We start from the raw sequence: 26,732 nt of genomic DNA, 5'->3' as shown, positions 1-26,732 counted from the left end.
CATTCCTGGGTCCTTATGTGTACATGTTTTGTGTAATCAGAATTTAATTTTGATGGTTAAAATTGCAGAAACTCGACTCCTCTCTTCTACTTGGCTAATTCGTTTTTTAAAATTCTCTCAAAAGCTTTGCTGTTGATCTACGATCAGGAAAATCCAAGGATATTGCTCTCCACCTGAACCCACGCCTGAATGTTAAAGCATTTGTAAGAAATTCTTTTCTTCAGGAGTCCTGGGGAGAAGAAGAGAGAAATATTACCTGTTTCCCTTTTAGTCCTGGGATGTACTTTGAGGTGAGATGATTCTCTTTTTTGAAAATGGGACAGGAAAAAGAATCCTGCGGGCAGGGGTAAGATGCAAGATAAATGGTCCATTTAAATTGAGTCCAACTTAATATGTGGAGATTGTGTGTGGTTTTTGTTTATTTGGAGATTGTATTTTGAATGCCGTCTCTTATAACGCAGATAATCAGCATAAATGGCCAAGCCAGTCGAGTGCCACATTATTTGCGTTGGAATTATCTGACATTTGTTTTCATAATGACAATTTCTTTGTAGCCCCATAATAGTTAATAGGAATTTTAACAGGAACCTTGTCTCAGGGCGGGAGTAGCACGTTTAATCCTAAGTGAACATGAGGACATAGGAGCCACGAGACTGCCGGCACTATCCGTCGTCTCGGTGACACACAGCTTAGGTGGCAGTACTCTGTTCCAGGCGGTCCTGTTTGTATATATTCAAAGAAAGACACATTTAGACCACCGGGACTTGAAGGGCATGTAGTCCTGAGCCCCCAAAGATGCGAATATTCTAACAGTCTCTCCCCAGATGTGCTTCTGGGTAGTCTCGCCACGTGGATGCTGCACAGTTGGTTGGGTGCCCTCACCAGCTTATGTGACTCACTGCTCACGTGGTCATTTAGGGTCACTGATTTCGGTCATGCTTCTCCAGCATTTTAAACTGTCACATGCTCTGGACCCTTGGAGCTCGCAAGACTCCTCAGAGTTGTTAGAAGTGTGAACATCAGGCTGAATAGAAGGCGGTGATTTGGCATTAATATTTATCCGTAAGTTCCTGTCTAATGCAGTGCCCTGGTTTGGGGAGTGACAGACAGGAGTGAGCTCATCATAGGTTCCCTGGAAGTGGTGGGTACTCGTTTGGAATTCAGGAGGTGGGGGGGGGGGGGAAGGTAATCTGGGTTTTCCAGATTTCGGGGATGATACGGACAAGTCGCTGGAGGTGGCAAGGGTGGCACAGGGGTTGCTGACTAGGTGGCAGTCAGGGTGTGAAGGGTGACGTGGGTTCACTGGAGGGAGAGGTGGCTGCTCCAGCAGGAAGCTGATCCTTGTGGTTGGTGACTGGAAACTCGTGACCTGTTTTTTGGCCTGTTTGAGCCCCAAGTTTGCGGCTACCGTATTAAAATAAAAAAGGAAAATCACACATTCTCTTAAATAATCTTATCCTTTTGTTAGTTTTCTACTTCAGGAAGAGTAGTTGTCCTCATGTTGGATCATTGTTGTCAGTTTTTTTGTAGTGACAGCTTTAAACTCCTGTCTTTTTAATAGGCTTTCATTGAGATTCTCAGATCTTTCCATTAAAGCCATTGCTTTGCTTTTAAACAGTATCTTCTGTTCCCTGGCATTTGAGTCACTTACTAGTTCCAACTGGAATCATTTAAAAACTGTCTTTCGGTTTTGTAATTTCATCTGTGAGCTCTTTATCAAATTCATGTTCTTAGGAGCTATTCAGGTGGTTGAGGGATCTTGGTGTTCCACGTTTGCATGTATGTACTTTTCTCTCTGTTTTGCAACAGTGTGTCCACTAGGCTGCCAGCCATTTCTCTTCCATTTGTAACGTAAGGTGCTGGCTCTGCACTTGCTCTTAGTCTAGAGAACTCTTTTCCCACTGCATCTGTCTAATGCCAGTTTGTTTTCCCTTCTGGGCATGAGGCTGTGTCTTTTGTGTTCTCTTGAGATTCTGTTAAATGTCCATCACCAAAGGTCCCTTCCACCTGGCTGAAACTGGGATTTCCACCATTGTTGTGGGCATATAATCCCCTGTATAGCCCTGCACCTTCATCTGTGTCAGTTATTGCTGTTATCCATGGAATTTCCCTCTTCCTAATCTCCCCCAGCAGCCATTTCCACTAGTCCTAGCAAAAGAAAAAAGACACTCAGTTGGCTGCTTTGCAGATCCAAATTTTGTGCCTCAGTCTGGCCTCCAGGGATGGAGGTGGGGAGTGCCGGGGAGAGCACAGTGTGGGTTCACCAAACTGGCCTGTGCAGTGTGGGTGGGAAAGAAATGGTAGTCAGTGGCCAGACTGGCACGGGGAACATGGTAGCAGAAGTAAGAGGTTTAGGCGTACGAGCGATTTAAAAGGATAGCAGTTAACTCTGAAGGGCTAACACCAGTGAGGACTCTGAACTGAATCTCTTCCAAAACTCACAGGTTCACAGAACACTGAGCTTTGAAGAGCTTTGGAGAAATAGACAAGAGGTGCTGAGCTGGGATGGGAATCAGGGTCACCAAGCAGCTCTGCAATCCCTAGCAAGTGCCCTAAACTTCTGAGAGAGATTTCATATTGTATGAGTTGCCCAAGACCCTAGAGTTTGAGGCAGCGAAGTGAGGATCCAAGCCCCTTGGTACCAGCCTGTGACTGGGAACCAGCTCTTCTGTGAACGACTGTCATGGTCAGCCACTTTCTCCTTCCCAAGTGTCGGCGAGGAGGGCAGCTTGCCACTTCCCCAGGAGCAGGGGGCAGGAGAGGGCGCGTGCTGAGGACAGGAAGCCAGCAGGCCCTGGGGACAGTGTGAGGGTCCAGGCACGTGAGAGCCACTTCCCAGAGTAGGACAAGGCAGAAAGTGCCACTACAGATACACGTTAGTCAGATCCTGGAAACTGCGGCAGGGAGTCGGCGGTGGCAGGCTGGGAGAGGAAACCAAATGGTTTACTTTTTGACACGCCTGTTCGTGTGCCTGAAACAAACTCTTAAGCCCAGGGGCACCACTAATGTTCTGTATACTTCCCTTCCAGATGATAATTTATTGTGATGTTAGAGAATTCAAGGTTGCAGTAAATGGTGTACACAGCCTGGAGTACAGACACAGATTTAAAGACCTGAGTCATATCGACACGCTGGAAATTGACGGCGATATCCACTTACTGGAAGTAAGGAGCTGGTAGCTGACAGGTGTGCTACAAAAACTGAAATACAGATGACTTCTGTAACACTGGCCTTGTTAAAATGCATCTTACTCTCATGATATGGTTTATATATATTGTTAAAATGAGCTGAAGTCCTGCTGGGTGTCCTCAGTCCACGTCACGCAGTGAGGCTTTGTCAAGCAAAAAATGAGGACGTTTGAGGCAATAGCAGCTTATAGCCATTATTATAATAGGCCTTTCTGCTCTCTCTCCTGCACCTGGCTGCCTCTTTTTTAAACCTACTTCACATTCAACAAGTGTTTATTAAGAGCCTGCTGTAACACAGTAGCCACCCTGCATGGACTGCTTGTCTTTTGCCAGCACTGTGCTGGGAGCTGGGAGGACACAGTACTACATAAACTCACCAGGCACTTAAAAGAATTATTCTGTTAGATCACCTGAGGACACTATAGGTGACACCACTCTTCCTGCAGTACTGCCCTTCATACTCAGTGTTTGATCGTATCCTGTAATTGAGAGGATTGATGTTGACCTACATCTGGCAATTTTCTTTAGCATTAATATCTAGCTCTTCTAGCTGTAAGCATTACCAAATAATTATCATTATGAGATCTGAACACAGCACAAGATAGAGGCAAAAAACAAAGCAAAACGAACAAAACCAAATGGTGCTGAAATTAACTTGATGTCAATCTCCAGGCCACTGATCTTCTGTACCAGTAAATGCTTATTTTAGAATATTGGAATTTAGGGTGAGTCAGAGGTCTCCTCTGCACATACTCTACAGAAAGTTTAAGGTAGACGAGAGATGGATTCAATTTGTAAAATGTTTGCGGGTAACAAAGCAATGTCAAGATTAGACTTAATGATTGATTATAGAACAGGCCCTATCAGAAAGTAAAATACACCAGCAGAGACCAGTGGAGTAGAGAGAGGCGGTGTGTGTCTGTTGCTTGTCTGCACGCAGACCAGCACTGCCTCTCCTCTTCTAAGACGACCCCATTATCGTTAGTGACTCAGATCAAAACGCTGTTCTCCCTTCAGTGATTAAAATCAAACCTGTATCAGCAAGTTAAACTGTTGCATTTCTGTAATTTTTTCTGTTATTCTTTGAAGAGAGTTGGCAGAAGTTCTTTGTAGAATTCTTACAGGTCAGATCTTGTCACAGGGAATTTCAAAGCCTTGGGAGTGGGAAGGTAAAAAGCTAGATCAGTCAGATCATTTTATATTAAATTGCTGGGCTGAATTCTGCCAGGATTTGGGAATATTTTCATAACAGCTTTTGGTTAGGTATTATATGTATCCCTATAGTGGAAAAAATACTATTACCAGTCTTACTTTTAAAAAGTACTCAGTGTAGAAAGCTCTAGCACTTTAATTCTTTTCCACCTTTTCATATTAATTTATTATGCTCAGTCTTGCCAAGCTAAAACAAACAAACAAACAAAAAAACACTGGTGGAGAAGAGGATGCTGGGAAAGCCGTAGAAGGCAAGAAGGGCCTAGTATCCCCCAAGGGTTTTTTTTCCTATGGAAAAGAACATCAGAGGGCCTGGCAGATGGTAGAAACTGTGGACCACTTAGGAAAAAAGAAAAGCCCACTTACCTTGTTTCCTGTAAGTCTTACATTTTCATGTGGATGATACTAAGAAGTCAGACCATGACCACTTCTTTGACAGAATAAATACAAAATCTTAAGGTTTTTTTTTGAAAGGAAGCCATTAGCATAGTGAATCCTGCTGAGATGTTTCATAAAGAGAAATACGCATTCCTAGCAAGCTCCCTCTCCAAACTGCAAATCAGCCTTTTGCTTGTCACAATTCCACACTAAGTAAGTTTCTGTATTAAATTAGATCAAGGGCTTTCAGACTTGATTTGAACACCTATGGAACAGTGCTTAGATGCCTTAAATTTTAAAAAGGCATAAATAAATAAATAAAATGCCTTAAACAAAACAAAGGCAGATTTGTTTACTTTTAATTTGCGCCCTCACTTTGCAGCTTCACCATGACATAATAGAGATTAGAGAACTTCAAAGCTTTGAAAAAAAATCTGTTGTTTACTTTTTTCCTCATAAAAGTAATCCTTGGTTAACCACCAATAGAAATGTGAGCATTTCTAACCCTGAAGGGGCTCCTTGTTACCACCTGGTGTTTCTGAGCCCTCGTTATTTGTGGGAGCAGTGAGGTGTGGCTGTTTTATAAACAGCCTACTGCCTCCACCCCCTGCCCCCCAAAGACCGAAGGATAAAGGAGAGACGATCATAGTCTAGAGCAGAAAATGCATTCCACAACTACTCCCCTCCATGAGCACACGCAAAAATTAAGACTGAAGTGTCATCTACCCCAAAATGAACAGTAAAAGTCCAAATGGCTTTACAGTCGAAAGCATTCTTGTTGGGTGCTGAGTAACTCATTTTCTTGAAGTAAAGAGCTGCTTTGAGTGAAATCTCTGACACGGATACCATGTACAAAAGATAGTCCTTTACTAGGAAAGTTAAGGCTTTACAGTCTAAATGGGGGTTCGCTTTGGGTGCTAAAATTAATCATGTATGTAACGGTAATAACATCACTCAGAAAAGACCATCATCGATAGTCTTAATTAAACAAACAGCAGTCTGTATAAAAATACCATGTATCATTTACTCTTTTTGTATATTCTGAACAACTGGCAGGAGAGACTTATGTGGTAGCACAAACCAGGTGGGAATTTTGCAAAGAAGTCCAAGTAGGTGTTAACAGCACCAAAAGTAATATGGTCCTAAACACCCAAAATAAAAATATGAAAAATAAGTCTGACCTCTGAACAGTATGAAATACCAGAGACCAGGGGTTTTAAAAGTAGCTCTGGAGCGGCTCTCCCAGGATAGTTTCCAGCCGCTGAACAGTCTTCTGGCACTGATGCTCCACCTCTTCACATTCATCTAAAAACAAAATCAAATGAGTCAGTCTTCCTGCCTCAGTTCTCAGAGCCTGGTTCCACACATCTCGCGTTCACTGGCCGTCAGTCAGAAGAGAGAAATGAAGCACAGTCCTGAGGCGGAAGCCATCCTGGAAACCCCTCCTCTGCCTTCCCCCTTCCTGCCTTCATTCCCTTCTTTTGGTCTAGGACTGGGAATCAGAATAAGAGACCCCAAAAGAGTGGTGCATAAACGAAAATTCCAGATGCCTAGCGATGCCACTCTTTTTAGTAGTTCACACAGCCCCTCTCCAAGAGAGAGGAAACAAAGGTGCAGGCACCTGGTTTTGGATCAGCAGTGAACTGTTAACTCGCCTCCATCACCCCGCTAATAAGCTGCACTGTTATTTCTTGGGCTGCATGGTGGCACAGTGCTCGTTCTGCCGTTTCCAGAACTGCACAAACCTGGACTTAAACCCCAGTTCCACCTGTCACACATTTTTATCAGCTAGATTACTTAATCTCTTAAAGCCTCTAGTTTTTTCCTTTATAAAAGGGGGATAATGGCATATGCCTTGTGAGGATTAACGACATCATCCACATAGAGCAGAGAGTAAGTGCTGGTCATTAACAGGCAGCCACCCCATTGTAGCCTTAGCGGCACTGAATGTTTTGGTATAATAACCCTGTATCTGTGGACCAAAATATGCAATCATAGACATGCATGAGGTTAAAGAAAAACAATATCATAGTCTGCACTGTCAGCAAAAAAAACAAAGATAGTGAGATTATGCTATAAACAAATCTCAAATGACAATGAGGCAGCCCGTGCACCCCACTCAAACCAGGAGCTCAGCCTCTGCACAGAGGGCTGGAGACACGAGCTCATCACAGGCTATCCAAATGTGCATTCTCATTGGGCACATTCCCACAGAAGTTCACTCTAATTATTTCTTAATAGTTTGGGAATTACCTTCCATCAATTCAGCTAAGAAAGGAATGGATTCTGGTAACAAGACGATATAATTCTCTCTTAGTTTTTCAGCCAGTGCCAGCACCGTAATCAGAGCAGCAAATCGAACCTGAAAGGGATAAAAAAAGATGAAGAATAATTAAAAAAAAAAAACTAGCATTCTTGTATTACTTTATGATCTAACTTGAGATGAGCTCCGAATTTTAAACTGTTAACCTCACGTGAATTTATTTCACTTTCTGGCCAACTTCCATCTTCGAATACCAGTTTGTTTAACAATTCGGGATCCGTCTATAATATTGCGGGCAACCTTACAAATCAGTGCTTTTCATTCTGTGTTCTAGAACTACAAGCCTTTCATGTGAATGTCTTTTTATAACATTTTTCTTAAAACAAACCAGTAAAAATGCCACCTGCAAATTCAAGTGTATCATCAAATGTGACTGCACTGGAGCCGCCGGCTGGCCTGGCCGCTGGTGAGGCTGACCTGGCAGGACCGCGTCCCTGGCCGCTGCAGGCAGGACTCCCGTCCTCAGGACCCTGACTGGGGTCACCATGTGGTTGTGTGAGAGGCCAGGTGCCGGCTCTGGCCGCACCCTCACCTCAGCCTGACTAAAAAACACACTCATTGTGTCATAAATGTCCTAGTTTTGGAACTTAAAAGATTGGAGTGTTGCTCACATGACTTGTCTATGACAAGGAATGCAACCAGTTGTTTGTTTTGTTAGTAATTCACTTTGAAACAAAAGCTATGTTAGTCTTCTTTCTGGTTTTGGGTAATTCTGGTAAAGAATATTTGGATAGAGCAAAGTGAGTTGTTGAAAAAACGTTTGTTACTGCCTATGCTCAATCAGGATTTTCTTGATATTGTACAATCAAAACAACGTATTACAAAACAACAACTTTAATGCTGCAACTTTGTAAGATCCTACAATTTAAAGTTTGGGGGTTCCCGTCCATACATCTGTGAAGAATTAGCATAAAAAGAAGAAAAATATATTTTGTGAATTACATTTTACTTCCAAGATCTTTCAGGCCAATCTAGAAAAAGAAAACCTTGGGCACTTCAATCCTTTCATGTGTAAAAAGGACACTGAACTAGAAAAAAGTAATAAAAACGTTAATCTGAAAAAAAAGTAAAATTTGGGGGTTCATCGAAACAGCCTCATTGTTTTCATTACTTCCTAATAAAGAAATGCTGTGAATTTCAACTAATAAATTTATTAACAAAATTCTGCTTCAGTCTGTTTTATCCCCTGAGGTTCTAGTGTGATAATTAGCTTGAGGAATGGCGATTCATTGCTAGAATAGTTTGAAAACTTCCAAACTTCCGCTTATCGCCCCCGCCTCCACGTTAATGGGCATCAACCGCTAGCCCTTACCGTGCGTTACTCCACCAAGTCCTACGCCTGAGACTGATACACAACAGGGATAATACTCTGCTCTAACGCAAAGGAATGTTCTGTAGACAAAGCATGCCGTCTCTGGGAGCACATTGACATTTAAATGGTGCATAAGAAACATGAGAAATTCAAGTCTTTTCAATATTTAAAAGTAAAGTATTTTAGTGCTCGTGTCTAGCACACCATGGGGGTGGGGGAGGACTGCCATTATTTATAAATGGCCTGTAAGAGAAAACCAAGTTTCTCAGGCTCAACCTTCTGCCTGACACAGCCGAACCCTGGTGCTAGAAGACACGCAGCAGTGCAGACCGGTGAGGCCCCAGGGAGAGCGCACAGCATCCCTGCTGGCACTGTGGCTCCTAACCTTGGGGGATCTGGTAGTTCAGTGGTTTCCAAAGCGAGTCGTCTGCCATGGCCACTGAGAACTGTGCAAGGCACGGGATCAGGTGCTTCGTCACCCGTTCCTGGAACTTCTCTTCTCCTCCAAGCCTGTTTTCTAGCTGTTAACAGTGAGACAAGGACTGAGCAACGGGTCTCATTGCTGTTTGAGAAAATACTCAATGTATATAATACTTTACTACCCTTCCTGATATCAGCAGGCTCAAAAACCAAGGTGCTGTTTAGTCTCAAAAACCAAAGTGCTGTTTATTCTCAAAAAACGGGTACTGTTTGCGCGCTCTCTCTCTCTCTCTCGAGAGAGAGAGAGAGAGAGAGAGAGAGAGAGCAAATTTACTACCTTATAAGAACTCAAGTGGAATCACAGCCCTTAGCAGCATCCCTTTCCCCCTGCAGAACCTCTGAGAGGAGGGCAGCCAGACCCTGACACATTCTTAATGAACCCAGTTTTTAAGAATTAAAAACTTAATACACATTACATCATATCTCTTATTTGAAAAAATTTAAAGTAAAACTTGGTAAATGCCACTACAAAGATGTTATTAATGCATCCATGAAAAATGAGAAATCAATTTTGAAATAAAAATTTCATGAAAAGGAAAAAAAACAGCAAACTGTGGTTCTGGTTGACATAAACCCCGCAGGCATGTAACACTGATGGCTTCCTTATCTTTTAACAGAAGATGATTCCACTGGTTACCTGATCCACTAGGGGCATCATCAAGGCTTCTGCTCTCTCTCTACTTAGAAAATGCTGGGTGTCAAAGAGGAAGATTTTATATAAACAGTTCAGAATAAACTGCAGTAGCAAGCAGCACTTTTCAGGGTCACTTTCAGAGTCAAAAAACACTTCATCTGTAGATAGGGGAGAGAAAAAAATGGAAACAAAAATAACAAAAAACTGAATTTCACAATTTGATCTCCAATGTTTAACTTCAAATCGCTATTAACAGAACTATAACCATAAGGTTATTTCTAAAATGATCTAGAAATCACAATCAGGATGAAGGCAGAGCACAAATTAAATGGACGGTCTCTCGGGGGAGTGATTTGTTCTTTCAGAGTTGTTAAGATTCTTGGTTATTAAGGGCTTCCCTGGTGGCGCACTGGTTGAGAGTCCACCTGCCGATGCGGGGGTTTGTGCCCCAGTCCAGGAAGATCCCACATGCCGCAGAGCGGCTGGGCCCGTGAACCATGGCCGCTGAGCCTGTGCATCCGGAGCCTGTGCTCCGCAACGGGAGAGGCCAAAACAGTGAGAGGCCCGCGTACCGCAAAAAAAAAAAAAGATTCTTGGTTATTAAGATTGCTTAGTTTGGCAAGTGGACTGCTTATTAGCATTAAAAAAAAATAAACCAATCTTAATGTTTTAGAGTTACTTCAATAACACAGGACTGCCCATTTATTCTTCCTCCCAAGTGAGTCAGTTAATTAATAACATTAACTGCTAAAGGAAAAGTGCTAAAACACTTCAGTGTCTGACAACTGACTATAAAGAATTCACCTTCCTTATACTTACTGCATCTAGCTAAGGTGCACAGAGCAAGGGCGCCAGCTGACCTGGAGTCAGCTACCCACCTGTTTTGGAGATGTTCACCTGGTTCAAGGTGTCAGCGAAAGGCTTCACTAAGTGGCCAGCAAACAGGGTAAAAAGCCCTTTCAGTTTTTCAGCAATGCAATCTGCCAAGTTGTAAAATGTTAACAGTCTGTCCTTTGGGGCGTCCTCTGTTTTAGCCCAATCAAATAGCTAAAAGACAAAGTAGCATTAGTTTCTTCTTCAGATCTTATAACTGATACATGAGTAAAAGAAGTAGAGGAAAAGCGCTCACCTTGAAGAACAGGGGTCTGAATGTGACCTCAGAAAGTTTTACAACCATGGCCATGAGACAGTCAATGATGTAATTTTCTGTTTTTCCAATTTCCTCCAGATCATTCTGAAAACAGAAGAGCTGATTTGTTAGCCAGAGTAGTGACATCTAGCCCTTTGACAAGTGCAACAGGTCTGAGTCAGGTGAGAAGTTCAGGACGGGGGGTCGGGGTGGGGGGGAACACGCCTACCTCAGAGTGCTGGGCGCGGAAGTCCAGGGCCTCCAGGAAGAACGTGGTGAGCTGGGGCTGGTGGGAGGCAAGCTCCTCCTTCCTCATCACCCCGATGTGCTCGCGCAAGACGCTCATAAATGGGCCCATGAGATTCTGAAAACACAGTCAAGAGACATGCCAATTGTTAATATTCCTCTAGTTCATTGATGCATTTATAATGGAATTAAACCACCATATTCTTCTTTAAGTGAAAATCTAAACATTTCAGTACCACATCTCCCTCCTCCAAAGTCTAATACCCAGTATGGTCTAACCTTCCAGTTCTTCTCAATCTGCTTGTATGTCTTGTTGATGGCTGGCAGTAAGACTCGGGGTGACAGCGTGGTAGCCAGGGTCTTTTTAAGGGCCATGAGATGGACATTAGCCTGGGAGGCAGGAGCTGTTTCACTAGTGATTTTCTCCAAGTGAATCACCTGTAGGAATATAACAACAACGATCAAGGCCACCACGGGTCCTCGCCGGGAGCATCTGTCTACACACTTACAGAAAGTCCTGGTAAGGATGGAAAAGCCAGTCCAAATGCTGGTGACTGGGAAAGCTCAGTGCACTCAGCATCAACACAGGATTCCTTTTAATGGCAACGCTGAATGTTAAAATAAAATAAATAAAAATATTTATTTGTAGTATTTAATATAAATTAAATAGATAAAAATGGACAGATGCCTCTTTCCAAGAGGGAGTCAGGGATGCAGGCAGATGGTGGAAGGCAGGACACAGAGCTCTCAGAACGACGATCTTAGAGAACAGGAATCCGGGGCCCGTGAGGAGAGACAGTCACATTCTCCTTTGCTGAAGAATCTAGAAAGCTCCTCAGATGCAGAGGTCCCTTTCTATAAGAAGTCTACCTTCAAGGCCTGGCTGGAGAGTATGTGAATCAGTTAAGTCATCTGCATCACGGCACTTAAGGCTCCTAACCTCATAAACGGCCAGTGATCAATGCAACAGCACGGGGCAGGGCAGAAGGCCACTCTCGGGCATTTGCATTCCGTTGGAAATGCCACTAGCCCGCCGTCTGGACTGCAACACAGGCATTCCGCCCTGACAGATGCCTTAGGGTTAAGAAACCTTCACGTGAGGAACTAAGTGGGCATGCCTATTTCTACAAGAAGCTCTACCAGACCAAGGCCAAGGAGCTCATGGGGGGCAAAGCAATAAAATACATCCTGCAAAGTCAAGAAAGAGAAGAGCCTCATGACAAAGTGACACCCATCCCAACGTCACGACTGAACAGGAGGGATGATGGCAGTGAAAAAGGGACACATTCACTAAAAAGAAGCACCTCTTTTCAGAAATAAGAATCTTCCTGCCAAACGAAAGACGTCAAGCACAAATAAAACGATCAAATCTGTAAGCTTTCCCCTTCCCTGCCCTGCAGTCACCAGCTCACCTGCAACAAGACACCTTCCAGGTAGGGGCTGATGAAGTGCGGCAGGGTCCCAGCCACCTTCTGCAGGGCCACCAGGGCGCTAAGCAGGTAGACCTCGCCCGAGGCCAGGTCGCGGGCGCGCCTCATGGTTGTCAGCAATGGTGGCATCAGGCTGGAAAGAAAGGGCACAAGTTTCTTTGAGGAGAACGGAGCAGAAGTCACTCTGAAAAAATCCAATAACCGTGTCCACTGCATCTCTGACGTCCCACAAAACGTCTACACGGTTTATGTGACCAAGAGCGAGAGCTCTCCCAGTGCCCACAGTACTGACACGACATCACCTTAAATAACACCACCGCCTTTGCAGTTTAACACTTGCTGTGTGTCGGGCAAAAAAGCCCTGCACGCATTGCCCCACAGGCATCCTGTGAGGTTGGTGCTGCCTCGATTTGTAGACGGCAAAGCTCTAACGGGTTGTGTAACCCTGGCAAGCTGGCGAGGCTGCAGGCTGGCAAACACCAGAGCCAACGAGAGAGCCAGGAGCGGCCACTTCTGGCGCGGCCAGCACCTGGCAGCTGTGGCCCAACCGGCTGGGCCCCTCTACGAAGCAGTGCTGTCACCTACTGCTTCCGAAGAATGCCGGTCAAAAGGGAGCAAAACTGGGGGACAATACACATCAGGTAAACGAGAATGTTATTATTTTCGGGTTGGAAGAAAAGGTCACTTCTCTAACAAATCTAATTTTATGAAACTTCTACTGACGCTCGGGAAAAAGTCACTAAGGTTTTATTTTCCAGCTGATACCAGAAACCTCGTGTGGTGGTCTTGTGTCTGGTCCCCTCGACATACCTGGGGAGCTGAGGGATGGCCAGGGCCTCCAGCGTGGAGATCACCTCGGCCACACACAGCAGGGCGCCCCCCAGGACGTGCCTCTCCTCTTTCGCTCCTAGGGCAATCAGCCTCACGGCGGTGTTCAGCACACGGACAAAAGGCTCTGGATTTTCTGCACCAAAATTCTTGCATAAAAGCTTTAAGGTGTATAAAGCTGTCTGTCTGTTGATTGGTTGTTCTTCTAATGTCTTTCTTTTATGCTTCACCATGGCCACAAGGACTGGGACCAGTTCCAGGAAGTGGTAAACCTGAAAAAGACAGCCAAACGTCCCACATAATTAAAGCTGCAAACAAAATGCTAGTCCTTTTCTCCAATTTTACTGCTTGAGACTGCCTAAATGGAGATCAGACCAAGACGTCCTATGCCACACGATTAAACATAAGCGACCTTTTCTCCATCTGCTTTATTTACCAATAAATGGACGCATGTGCTTGCGACCAATTCTGTATTTATTTAAAGCACCCTACCCGTGTGTAGTGAAAGAGGATTAGAATCGTGCTAAAGTTAAGGCAACATATGGTCCATATTAAGCAAGAATACTGCTAGGGTGCAATTCCACTCTAAGAGCTCTTATAACACGTATATACGTGGCTCCTATCAGAATTAGCATCACATTTTAAACACACACGCATCACAGCACTGTATTTGGATAATAATACACTTATTTAAATTGCAGCACTGGAGAAACTTCAAGCAGTTAAATGCAGCTCTGATAAAGCAAAGAATGGGAAATGGGTCTGTAGCACAGTCTTCACTTACAATTTTCTTCTTCCAGGAGGTTTTCTGCTGTAATTTGTTGTTCAAAAGATCCAGAGCTTTCCGGCGAACAGAGGGCAGTGGGTTCTCCAGCAGCCCTCTGATCACAGGGATGAAGGTTTCTGTGGGCAGCAAGGCATTGACCTACACAGCAGTTTTACATTTAACAAAAAAAGGAAAATAAAAAATACAAAAGGGAAGATGACTCATTTAAGACAGACTTCCATTCGCTGCACACCTTCTAGGTGCGAGGCATTTTCACTCACTATCTAGTTGTTAGACTAACCTTTTAGGGAGGCATTACTAACCACATTTATCAAAAAACAACAAAAGGGTGCTCACACTAAGTGAACTGCTCAATGCCATGGAGCTAAGCAATTCAGCTAGATCTTAAACAGTGGTCTTGGCCAGTGATTTTACTGATGAACTAGAAACTCCACTGAATAGGTATCTTTTATTCCACTTGAATAAAGCGAACATTATATAGCAGGACATGAATCGTTATTTAAAGCATCATATTTATTGAGGCACATGTTCTCATAATTGGTAGGGAAACAACTATTTTCCAGATAAAATGATCTCCAGTCATCAAGAGATTCTTTCCAAGAAAAATCTGGGCTGCTTTCCGTTAAGCCTATTGCTAAGTTTACTCTTAAAGTAAAACTTTCTGTTAAATAACTTTACAGTGACATAGAACAGCAACAAAACACAGAAGACAGGGAGAAATAAACACCCACCTTGTCCAGCATGTCATAAGCTTTACTGAGGAGTGCTCGCCAAAACTTCCCAGTGAGCTTGTCTGCATTTCTTTCCATGGACTGTGCTACAGCATTAATGTAGCCAAGAACCATTTCTAGCAACCTGAAACACAGGAGACTCATAAGAGTCTTGTGTACTATTCTTCCAGCTTTTTGATTAAAAGTTTGAAATTATTTCCAAATACGAATTTTAAAAAGTAACATACCTCTGTTCAAGGCCTGTCAACACCTGAGGACCGCCACTTTCAACTACCTAATTTTTTAAAGAAGGCGTCATTAGAACAATATGACAGCTGATAATGAAAAATCATTTGAAGTGCAATGAAACATCGGAGGCCGACCAACTCACTCCCCAGTGTTTTCTGACATTACAATTTAATCAGGTCCAGATCACCCCGTCATACTGTAATAACTCCATTTCCCTTAGTCTTTTCACTTATTTTGATTACATTCTACAGATATTCATACTATCTGTAAAGTACTACAAAGATTCAGAAAAATACAGCAGACGATTAACACCTATTAGTTTTCTGAAGTGCTAATCTTTTGTTAGCCAATATCTAATTTTAAGATATTAAACTTAAGGACACAGCTGTAGTCCCCTCTGTATCATTCCCTAATCCCAATCTCCTTCCACCCCAAGCCCCACAGACTTGAATCTGTGGCTGAGTGTTATCAGAGTACGTATCAGCCGGCAACATGCTTTCTTGATTATATTAGATTTTTGAGATCTATCTATGGTAACTTATGTTGTTCTAGTTCATTCGTTTTAACTGCACACAGTATTCCTCTCCATGTACCATGACTTATTTATTCATTCACCTCTCTTGGTAGATATTTAGTTTTATGGCCCTTTTTTTCCCCCTTTAGTAACAGTGCTAAAAAAGAACCTTTCTCCTTGAGCATCTAGGCAAGTTTTTGTAGAGAAAGGAAACTGCTAGATGGCAGGGGTGAGCATCTTCACTTTGAATGGACTCTGCCCCACACTTTCTGAAGTGGCTGTACCAACTCCTGCTACCCATCACTGTACAAAAATGACTGTGTCCCCCCAGCCTTGCCACTTCTTGTATTAACAACTTTAAACTTCCTGCCAGTTTGATAACATCATGGTGGTATCCTCTATAATCTGAGTTTTCCTTCTTACTAGGGAGGTTGTTTTGTCACACTGGCCATTTGTGATTCCTCTTCAATGAATTCACATTCTTTGCCAGTTCTAACGGAAACGGATGCTTCTTGATTTATAAACAGCAATACCCTTCTTTTAGTCTGTGGCTTTCTTTTCATTTTGTTTATGGTGGCTTTTGGTTGAAGTTCTTAAGAAATTCTTTTCCACCCTCCAGTTACAACGATGTTTTTCCCTTGGTTTTCTTCTCAAAGTGCTAAGTAATTCTTTTCACACTGAAGTTTTTAATCCACCTAAAACTGTCTTTTGTGTATATATGAGATCAGTCTTTCTTCCCCCCACTTGGAAAACAAACCGTGCCAGCTCTAGTTCTTGGACATTTTTCTCTCCCCACTGCCATGTGGTGCTACCAGCCATGGAGCACGTTTCTTACATCACACGGGTGTGTCCGCCTGATGTCCAGTCACACTGATCCACCCACGTGCTTGGGAAGCACCACCAACCTCGGCAAGCCTGCTTGACACACAGCAATGTCTACACTGATCACTCTCAAGTGAGCTTGCTGAGCTAATTACCAGTTCTACAAGTTCATCAATTCTCTTTTTTTCTGATTCTTACACTTCATTTCTTTTGCTGAGTAGGAACAGTGACAGAGGGCACCTTTGTTCCAGACTTTAACAGGCAGGTGTTAATGTCTCATCATGAAGTGTGCTGTAAACCACAGGCTTCTGATGGATGTCTTTATCAGGCTGAGGATTTCTGTCCATCTCACAGTGGTGATGATTATTTTTCTGAAATCACGAATAAGCGCTGGATTCACTAAATTCTTTCTCTAAATATTTCAATGATCATAGGTTTCCCCCCGGATCTGTTCATGCATTATAACAGAAACAGAATACAGATATTTGAATGCTCAGCCATTCTTACGTTCCTGGTCATGACCCTGGATCCTCCTTTCTGTTTATTTCTTCATCTTGTTTCTGTATTTCCTTCTTTCTCTCTAGTTTAAAGTTTAGCACACAAACAGAAAGGTGCACGAATCATGTGTGTAGAGCTCACTATATTTGGGTAAAGAAACAACATGCTATCAGCACCACAGAATCCCTCCCCTACTTGACCCTGCCCTTCCCTCCTTCCCAAAGATAGACACTGTCGTTACGTCTAAAACCACAGGTGTGCTTTGCCTGTTTCTGAACTTCATACAACCGGAATCACAGGATGCATTCCTCTGTGTCTGCCTTCTCTCCTTCGATGTTATGCTGATGAGAGTCACCAGATGGCTGTGTGTCACTGAGGTTCACCCTTGTCCAGCTATGACGAGACGCTCTGTCCACTCCACTGATGATGGACACTTGGGTTGTGGCCAGTTCTGGGCACCATGAACAATGCTACCAGGAACATTCTTGTCGATGTCTTTTGGTGCACATGTTCACACACTTCTGCGGGTATATACCACTTGAGAACAGAACTGCTGAGCCACAGGGTTTACGTATATACAATCTTAGTAGATCGTGCCCAACGGGTGTTCATGTTGAGGTGAAGAGCACTACCTGTTTCTATTACAGGCATGCCTCACGTTTTCATGAGAGACTTGCCGAGCTGTTTTTACTAGCCTAAAACACAGTTCCTTCAGAAAAAGCAAACACATTTAAAGAACATCTCACCTTTCTGATAAAATTATTGGAAGACAGGAGCTGAGACATGAAGGACACTGACAAAAATTTAAAATGCCGCAGTTGCTTGCTAGTGTGAGCATCTATGTTAAAAACCTGTAGCATTTCTTCTTGTGATTCGCTCTTGTAAGATACTGATATGGGAAGGGTTTCTGAAAAAGAGCAACGAAACAAGTGACCTCATTCATCTTCGACCTGATTCTTTGGTATATAGATACAGACATAATGAGCAGGGTAATTTGAATTTGAATTCAAATTTGAATCCCACATTCAAATGCATACAATTTTTAGAGAGAAATTTGTTACTCTGTTATACACATAATATACAATATGTATATTATTATACACATGCATGTGTATATATAATTTGTTACACCCAGTTTTTCCTCTTCTAAACCAGTGCAAGATAGGAGTATATTTACCAGGAAAGCACCAAAACAGCCCTGAGAATAGAGTATGTAAGACAAAATCAACCAAACAAAAAACAAGGTAACTGAGACAAACAAATAGAAGACAAAGATAGTGCAAGAGGAGTCTGAACTGGCTCCATATATGCCCCATTTCTGAAGCTGCAGAGACATTTACTTTGATGGCCCACAACAGACCTAAAGGAGAGTCATCCCTTGCCTTCAACATTTAACTCTAAAAGCTACAGACGTCTGTCCTAAAACTCTGTAGAATCCCACATTCAAATGTATCTAATATGAAAGGGGTTGGGGTGCCATGGCTGGGGTTCCGTGGTGGGCCACTTAAAATACACCGTCCTAGAGAGTGACTCAGAATGAAGGTTTCGTCCTCAGCAGGTCACCACACACAGCTCACCGGTGCCTCCCAGCTCTGTCTCTCCCAAACCCGGCCAAGCAGGGCAGACAAGGTAAATGGCTGGTCACCCAGACAACAGTCCCTGCAGAGTCTTCAGACCCTTCTTTCTAATGTACCTCACTGTTCTGCTCCAAAGGGCAGAGAACTAAGAACAGTCAATACGTCAGCCCTTTCTTAAGCCAACCTCATTAGTGAGGCAATTAGCGGAATTTTCTTCAAGACCCCTACGTGGTAAAATTTTCATATTTAGTTACCACTGCTGTGGTACCTGCTTTGTTTTTCTTCTTATAAAGGTCTTCACGGGAACTCCCTGGCGGGCCAGTGGTCAGGACTCCGCGCTTTCACTGCCGTGGCCCAGGTTCAATCCCTGGTTGGGGAACTAAGATCCCTGAAGCCGCATGGCGCAGACAAAAAAAAAAAAAAAAAGCTTCACATTTTAAGGGGAAACTAAGATACGGCTAATAAGATGCTGCTAACTTGCTGTCACTTTACCATCAATTCATCCCAGACACTTGGAACACTCCACAGCCCACACATCAGCACAGAGGCACAGAGGTCTGAAAGCCAACGTGTGAGGAATGGCAAGCAGAAATCCCACTTACTGTTTTCCACAAACATTTGAGAAGGTAACCACCGTATACTCGAATAAAAATTACTAACTTACTTAAAAAAATCCTTCTAAGGATGCACCATGGGTTCTGAAGACAAGCTGCATTACCTACTGCCTCTCTCAAGCTTCCAGATTAAACAGTAATTAACATCGGACTTAATGCCCACCTTCTTTTTCCTCTGGCAGCTTCATTAAGTACTCAAGGATATTCATCAAGCTTTGGATCTGATGCTGGACACTAAATTCACAACAGACTGAAATCCAAAATTCAGTGTCTGCCTCTAAAGTAGCATCCTGTGTAGAGGAGAGAAATAGGTCATAAACTGTACCTCGCACACTCATGTTACTTAGTAAGTACAAATAAGGGAAACGTTTTAAAAATACTTCTTCGTACACAAAGCCACTCCACGCTGTTCCTTATGGTCACGTGTACGACCAGAGGAATCAGGTACTGAGCTTCTTACATAAAAAAGCCGATTTATGAGAATTATGAGGCATAATTCCAGGATAAACTGCATTATGATATCGGGCAGAAATGAACATATTACTTTAGCTGGAGTAGGCTCTAGATCTATTCCTCGATCCCACGTCTAAGAAGCCATTTAAAAACAGCCCTGGACGTGTAACTTCTGCCCTCATCTCTCTTCACAACAGGGCTCTTCAAAACTGTCACCTGCATCTCACTGACTTCAGTGACACCGACCCTCCTCCCCTGCCCCCTAAAATGCCTTCAACACCATGTTCAGGAGACGGTTTAATTCCTGTACAGCTGTACTCTTTGAGGCTTAATTAAAGTACACCCACCCAGCGCGGCACCAGCCTAGTTTCTTAGAAAAGTCAAGTCACCCTCAGGAGAAGCCCTGTCGCTTCTGAGGGTATTCCGTGCCTCAGGCTCTGGAAGCAATTTCAAAGAATGCTAGAAACACCTTTAAAGGCCCTTCTGAGCACACACTGTTAAGTAGTGCACACTAAGCATCACCGGCCCCATGTTTAAAGTGGAAAGTAACACAAAATCTGTGTGAAACACCCCCCGTTTTTTCTTGTCACCGCACCCTGCACTCTGACCTTTTCCCCGAAGGCGGCCGCCAGCACTGTTTTGGTGACATACTGTTCAAACAGCAGGAGGAGGAGAACCCAGAGGAATCTCTCGGCGCCCAGGGTGCCGACCAGCTGGACGAGGACAGGCAGGCGCCTGTGCTCGGGCACGTGGGGCAGCGCGTCCACAAACACGTTCATGATCTTGACCACGATGCCCTCCACGCTCCTCGTGACTTCTGCGGAGTCGCCACCATCGGACTGCAGGACAGCAAAGCAGGGACAGTGAGTAGAAGCACATAACCCTCCGCGAGACAAGCTGTAAGCAGACACGAAAAGGCCTTCAGATGTGCCCCCCAAAAGTTATCAAAGGAATTCTAATAATCAAAGACCAATCGGTAAGTATTCAAGGAGCATAGATTATGTCCTCGGCACTCTGTGGCCCTGAGGGGACTACAAAGTGCACGGCATGAGCTCTTCCCCAAAGGAGATGTATCATCTCCACGAGACACAATACACTTGTGAAAAGGTAACAGGAGGCACTAGATGGCAGATGCCAAAGATGGGCCCTGAGAGCAAGGCTGCTCTCGGGCCGTCCTGCAAAAACAAGCAGGATTTGAGTTGTGCCTCGAGAAGAACGGTTTAATCTGAAAAGCAGAGTGCGGCAAGGCCATCAGCTCCCTGCTGCTTTCAGAATAAAGTTCAAACCATCTGGTATGGGTGCTCAGAAGATAACAGCCTAATGGATGAAAGGATGAAGGAGCAGACACCTGCACGAATGGCTAGCCCGGTGCCCCTACCTCCACCCGCTTCGGCCCTCCACATCCCTCACACACACTGCGCACACCACCCCCAGGCCGGGACTGCCTGCCCTTTCAGGGGGCAAATCCTATCTCCTCTTCAGACCCATTCAAAGTCCACTTCTTAATAAAGTCTTAATAAAGTCATCCTGGCCCACATGGAACTTCCCCTATCCTGAACTCTTCAGTGTTTATCAAATTCCACTGGTATATACCGTATTAACGCGTATCATTATTTTCCTTTTTATATACGTCTCCTGTAGTGGCTAACTTGCTGGACAGAGAATACTAACCTTGTACCAAGATTAAAAGGAGGAGGTGCTGGGTATGGTCATCGCTGAAATGGTCAATAGCATGAGGAAAGACAGTGACAACAGTGGGGGTAAACAGAAAACGCAAGTGGATAGCCATGCCCATTCACGTTCAAGGCTACTTTTTAGTTTCAAAGGCTTCACTCCTTGCTAAGACTAGTCTGGCAGAGACCAGGTCTCACTCATCTCTTGGCGTACTGAGCTCTCAAGGGAATGCTTGGTAAATGTTTGTTGAATTGTATGTTAACGCATTTGCTCTAAAACTTCCTATTTCATCGACCTACACAGGGGTCTTAGCAAACTGACACAATGTCCTGAGATACACAGTAAATGTAAATTCACTTTGCCAGAGGAATGTTAAGGCACTTGTATAGTTATACCCTGGCAGTACAGCAGAACCAGGTCGGCATGTTTATAGGTATTTCTGGAAAAGACACTATTTCTAAGATTACACCTTAGCTTCACCACTCTAAAATTTAAGGGGCATAAATACCTGAGCATTTCAGAAAGGCTTTTCATGTCATGTATTTACCACTACTTGAATTTCATGCTATGTAAAATCTTAAAAATCAGAAAAATAACACCAATGATGGTGGAAAGACAGCTTACCTGCATAAGTGCTGGAATTACCATTTTCACTGTCTTGTTAATAACTTGAAAACTGTAAGTATCATCTAGACGCATCACACTGGCTCCCATAAATGTAAAAATAGACATGATGTTGTGTAGAACTTTATCCTGAAAGAAAACACATTTTTCAATATTTTCCATTTTAAGCACATCAAGTTATCAAGATTCATTAAACTCAGCAATAAAAAGAAATAACTCAAATTAAAAACAGGCAAAGGATTTGCAAAGACATTTCTCCACAAATAAACAAACGGTCAATAAGCACATGAAAAGATGATCAACATCAGTTATTAAGAAAATGCAAAATCCAAATCAGAAGACAGCACTTCATACCCACTAGGATGACTATAATAAAAAAGACAGTAACAGCTGTGAGGGAGTGGGGACATAGAACCCTCAGACACTGCTTGGTGGGTACAAAATGGTACAGACGCTCTGGCAAATAGTCTGACAGTTTCTCAGAAAGTTAAGTTGGCATGTGACCCAGCAATTCCACTCCTATTGAAAATACTGAAAACATGTTCACATAAAATCTCCTATACGAGTGTTCACAACGGCGTAACTGTTAACAGCCAAAAAGTGGAAACAACTTAAATGTCCGTCAACTAATGATAAAATGTGGTACACACGTACAATGGTATATTATCCAGCCATAAAAAGAATACTGATTCAAACTTCAAACCGGATGAACCTTGGAAACATTACATGAAGTGCAAAACAGACACAAAAATGGCCACGTATTATAAGATTCTATTTACAGGAAACGTCTAGGAGAGAGAAGGTAGATCAGGGTTGCTGGTGGTAAAGGAAACAGGCAATGAATGCTAATGCATACGGGGTTTCTTTCTGGGTTGATGAAAACGTTTAGGAAGTACATAATGGTGATGATTGTACAATTCTGTGAATAAAGTAAAACCACTGAATTGCATACTTTAAATGGGTGGCATTTAACTATATATTCATATGGCATATGAAGTATATTTCAATAAAAACAAAAGAAAAATATCAATGATTCTTAATTTTTTCTGGATTATCAACCCCTTTGAGATCTACTGACTCTACACCAAGGGGAACAAAACCCCCTACACATTAAATCTTGCATATGATTTTACTAGATTAAGAGACCCGCTAAAGGTCATGGAGAACCAACTGCAGGTTAAGTACATCTGACCTAAGTCCCCTACATGAAAATAATTTCAATCTCTTCAAAAATTTTTAAATGACGTATTTCTTTAAGGAACACGATTTCTTTAACTGAGGTACTTTATAATCAAATTAATTTTAAGTCACTGGTTGAAAGCTGTGTGAGGATTACCTGAGGATTCACGGGATTTTTTCCAAATAACACTAATACCACCACTTACTGGATAGCTACATTGCACCTAGCACTGTGCTAAGTGCTAACAATAAATTATCCAATCCCATTCTCACAACAGTCCTACGAAGAAGGTTACTATTATTCTCCACTTCACAAAAAGGGGAACCAAAGCTTAGCAAGATCAACCAGCTTTCTGTCTCAGCTATTAAAGAAGCAGGGCCAAGAGTCCCATCAGCGCTGTAAGATCCAAAATGTCCACTGAATTCAGAACAGTGCAGGCCTACGCATTTCCACAGAAAAAAATATCTGCGTAAGTCTTAAATCATTAACACTTACAGGAAATATTCCAGCAACAGTACCCAAAAGTAAAAGGGCATGGTGATGGGTCTGAGGCATCTCGGAAACGCGGATGCACTGAACTATCAATTCCACGTTGAACTTCTCCTCATCAAGAACATCTACAGGGCGAGAAGTAAAAAACCTCTAAGTGGTAGGTACATTCATACTCAGAGTAGATAATCCTTCCCCCATTTCCTTCCAACAAAGTACACACCTTTTGGTATTTTGCCGCCATGTGGAGAGAGTTTTTGGCAGATGTTAAGCAAACAACTTAGAATTAACTGCTTGGTGTATTCCATACTTCCCTGCTCTGGTGGCAAAGGCTCTAAACACCTTGAGGATGCCCGGAAGAGAAATGATGGGAAATGAAAGAGTTGTATAATTTCAGTGCTGCATTAATGACCACTGTCCAGAACACATATTAAACAAACATTTAATTTAATATAAAACATTAACATTAAACATTTAATGTTAATAAAATATTAACATTATTTAGACATCAAGTCTAGGGCTTCCCTGGTGGCGCAGGTGAGAGTCCACCTGCCGATGCAGGGGACACGGGTTCGTGCCCCAGTCCGGGAAGAGCCCACATGCCGCAGAGCGGCTAAGCCCAAGAGCCATGGCCGCTGAGCCTGCGCATCCAGAGCCTGTGCTCTGCAACAGGAGAGGCCACAACAGTGAGAGGCCCGCGGACCGCAAAAAAAACCCAAAAAAACAAAAAAAACATCAAGTCTAGAGCCTGCGCTCTAAAGCCCACGAGCCACAACTACTGAGCCCACATGCCACAACTACTGAAGCTCACGTGCCTAGAGCCCCTGCTTGCCAAATCTACAGAAAGCCTGCAAGCAGCAACAAAGAGCAAAAAATAAATAAATAAACTTATTAAAAAAAACAAAAAACATCAAGTCTGTAAACATGATGTAAGATTTCTAACTCTGATTCTTCTAGTGCAGGCAGGCGCTTATGTCACATTACCTCTCCTCTCTATTGCACCTTCCATCAACCTATTTTAAATCTCCTTAGAGGACAACCTTGAGAATTACTTTCTTTTTGGACGAGAGCACACATCCGCGATGCAATGCATACACTATAGCTATCTAATAACGCACACCTAAAAAATATGGCGGGTGTCACACTATATCCTTAAATACAAGTAATGATGCCCCCGAGGACATGGTGTTGAAAGTGAGGAAGGAAAGCAGGCTGCAGAAAGCGCTCATTTATTACGTAATACAGGATGAAGGTTAATTTTGGGCCCTGGCAACGGGTTCCTATGATCATTCTTTAAATCTTTCAACTATAGTATTCAACTTGTTCTATTTTACAGACTAGCTAAGCAAGAAGCGAATGTGAAAAGAGAATGTTAAATTAAATTAGATGGGCAAGAATTAGAATCTCATTCTCTCACAGATCAAAGGCAAGTATCATTACCTTGACAGCAGGTTAAAAAGAGTCGGTATCAATATCTGAGGACTTTTGAGTTTCTTTTTGTGCTGCAGTAATTCTAGGATGAGGGCTGCTCTTTGCCAGTAAGAACCTCCAACTTCCTGAACAGACTCTAGATCTTGTGATTTTCTGGGAAACAGACAAGACAAAAAGTTAGAAGAGTAAACATTATCAACACTAATAAGTAAAAATTACTGTATCCGATTATGCCTAATTGATGGGTATCAAAAAATCACAATGGTTCCAAAACATCCAAGGCCTGGGGGACAACAGTGTTCTCACTGCATTCATAGCTCTTACTTCTGCTGCATTTTCTGCCTCCTTGTTTGCTGAACTGTGCCTAAGGACTTAGTTTTATCTGGTGGCTCCAGTTCTATTCTGACTTGTTCAGCATTAACGGAAATCTGGAATATGAAGGAAGAATGGGTGATGACAGGATTCCATGGGTTAAAATTAGAGCAGTTTACATTGATTCAAACAGATACAATGAACATGTTTCTGTCCACTTTGTCCCCCCACAACCCTACAGCCCAGCCCAATCCCCAAAGGCAAATATCACTGACAATTTCTTATGTATTCTTTGGGAAATTTTCCATAGACCAACAGCTCTATAAAGATTAAACACAGACAGACAGACACAGACACAGACACACACACACACACACACACACACACACACTCACAGAGGAGCATATTATGTACACTGCTCTGTGCATTAATTTGTTCCACTTAACTCACCTTAGAAATCTACGTAATTATGTTAAAATTCTGAAAACTGCAGAATCTGGATACTAAGACTTTACCACACTATTATCTATTTTTGTGAAAGTATTTTCCTAAAAAAGCACAACAAAGCAAAATACTAAGTAACTAGGTGGTTATTCTGATCTACAGCTAGGTTTCAATATACATATAAACCAATGAGCAGATTCTCAATTCATTCTATATGTCACTAAACAGCTATTTAAATCAAGCAGAATAATCCACGACCCAGCTGAACATGAAGCCACCATTCATTCCTGTTCTTGCATAAGAGGGAGATCCTCCCTAATATGAGTAAGATCCAAACTAACATACACCCTACGTGTTCTAAACTATAATTATTTCATACAATAAAAATAATGATGAGGCTTCCCTGGTGGCCCAGTGGCTGAGAGCCCGCCTGCCGATGCAGGGGACACAGGTTCGTGCCCCAGTCCGGGAAGATACCACATGCCGTGGAGCGGCTGGGCCCGTGAGCCATGGCCGATGAGCCTGCGCGTCCAGAGCCTGTGCTCCAAAACAGGAGAGACCGCAACAGTGAGAGGCCCACGTACCGCAAAAAAAAAAAAAAAAAAAAATAATGACGAAGACTTATAACGTTGATTTTGCACTTTCTCTATGACTTCCTTTTCCATGATTCTGGCTAATGGGAACATCTGACTTCCTAAAAGCATTATAAAATGGAGGAAGCTTAAACATGGTATTACTTGGGAGAGAGTAAACATCAATAAACAAATGGCAGGAAGTTTGCAACTTACCCCTTTAAAAACACTGCTAACAGTCTGAGCACAATGTGAGTTTTTACAGTTCACCAATAAATCAAACAATGTGCACAAAAGCTTCTGCTGATCCTTTTCATCTGAAATAGCTGCAAAAAATGGCTTCGTAATCTAGAGGCAGAAAAAAGGCAATTGAGATAAATGAACAAACTTCAATTCCAAACATGATCTTTCTATCATTCGCTTTTACAATGTGAAATTGGTCTCCATTTTGTCAGTTTAAATGACTCATGTACATCATTCAGTTTTGCAAAATGGGTCAAATGTATCATATTCCTTTAAGATATGCCCAGTCTATTTTCTTGAAGTAAAACATTACAGATTTTTGAAAGCCTGAACATGCTTTAGTTTCTGACAGAAATCACTGACCTTTTCGAGGGCTGTA

The 26,732-nt window shown here is 42.8% G+C and overlaps 2 protein-coding genes across 2 annotated transcripts in view; one reads left to right on the top strand and one right to left on the bottom strand.

Annotated features, from left to right (window-relative positions):
• Window positions 1–3,180, top strand: part of LGALS8 (galectin 8) — a 25,655-nt gene extending 22,475 nt beyond the window's left edge. The window contains exons 8-9 of the mRNA XM_007452938.1: window positions 125–290; window positions 3,030–3,180. Of these exons, the coding sequence (XP_007453000.1) occupies window positions 125–290; window positions 3,030–3,179 (316 nt within the window). The 3' untranslated portion in view covers window position 3,180. The remainder of the gene's footprint in view (window positions 1–124; window positions 291–3,029) is intronic.
• A 2,814-nt stretch (window positions 3,181–5,994) lies between these two features.
• Window positions 5,995–26,732, bottom strand: part of HEATR1 (HEAT repeat containing 1) — a 47,804-nt gene continuing 27,066 nt past the window's right edge. Inside the window, exons 23-46 of the mRNA XM_007452955.1 lie at window positions 26,717–26,732; window positions 26,327–26,458; window positions 25,107–25,210; window positions 24,792–24,935; window positions 23,575–23,693; window positions 23,358–23,479; window positions 21,683–21,811; window positions 19,993–20,223; window positions 19,095–19,221; window positions 17,487–17,647; window positions 14,906–14,952; window positions 14,679–14,802; window positions 13,945–14,085; window positions 13,143–13,432; window positions 12,315–12,465; window positions 11,182–11,340; window positions 10,886–11,020; window positions 10,657–10,761; window positions 10,406–10,574; window positions 9,531–9,685; window positions 8,799–8,934; window positions 7,430–7,575; window positions 7,032–7,140; window positions 5,995–6,083 (exon numbers count right to left, since the gene is read on the bottom strand). The exon at window positions 26,717–26,732 is cut by the window's right edge and continues 230 nt beyond it. Of these exons, the coding sequence (XP_007453017.1) occupies window positions 5,995–6,083; window positions 7,032–7,140; window positions 7,430–7,575; window positions 8,799–8,934; window positions 9,531–9,685; window positions 10,406–10,574; window positions 10,657–10,761; window positions 10,886–11,020; window positions 11,182–11,340; window positions 12,315–12,465; window positions 13,143–13,432; window positions 13,945–14,085; window positions 14,679–14,802; window positions 14,906–14,952; window positions 17,487–17,647; window positions 19,095–19,221; window positions 19,993–20,223; window positions 21,683–21,811; window positions 23,358–23,479; window positions 23,575–23,693; window positions 24,792–24,935; window positions 25,107–25,210; window positions 26,327–26,458; window positions 26,717–26,732 (3,241 nt within the window). The remainder of the gene's footprint in view (window positions 6,084–7,031; window positions 7,141–7,429; window positions 7,576–8,798; window positions 8,935–9,530; window positions 9,686–10,405; window positions 10,575–10,656; window positions 10,762–10,885; window positions 11,021–11,181; window positions 11,341–12,314; window positions 12,466–13,142; window positions 13,433–13,944; window positions 14,086–14,678; window positions 14,803–14,905; window positions 14,953–17,486; window positions 17,648–19,094; window positions 19,222–19,992; window positions 20,224–21,682; window positions 21,812–23,357; window positions 23,480–23,574; window positions 23,694–24,791; window positions 24,936–25,106; window positions 25,211–26,326; window positions 26,459–26,716) is intronic.

Source organism: Lipotes vexillifer, unplaced genomic scaffold (genome assembly GCF_000442215.2).
Source record: "Lipotes vexillifer unplaced genomic scaffold, Lipotes_vexillifer_v1.1 scaffold1088, whole genome shotgun sequence".
Lineage (NCBI taxonomy): Eukaryota > Metazoa > Chordata > Mammalia > Artiodactyla > Lipotidae > Lipotes > Lipotes vexillifer.
This window is presented reverse-complemented; position numbering and strand designations above follow the sequence as displayed.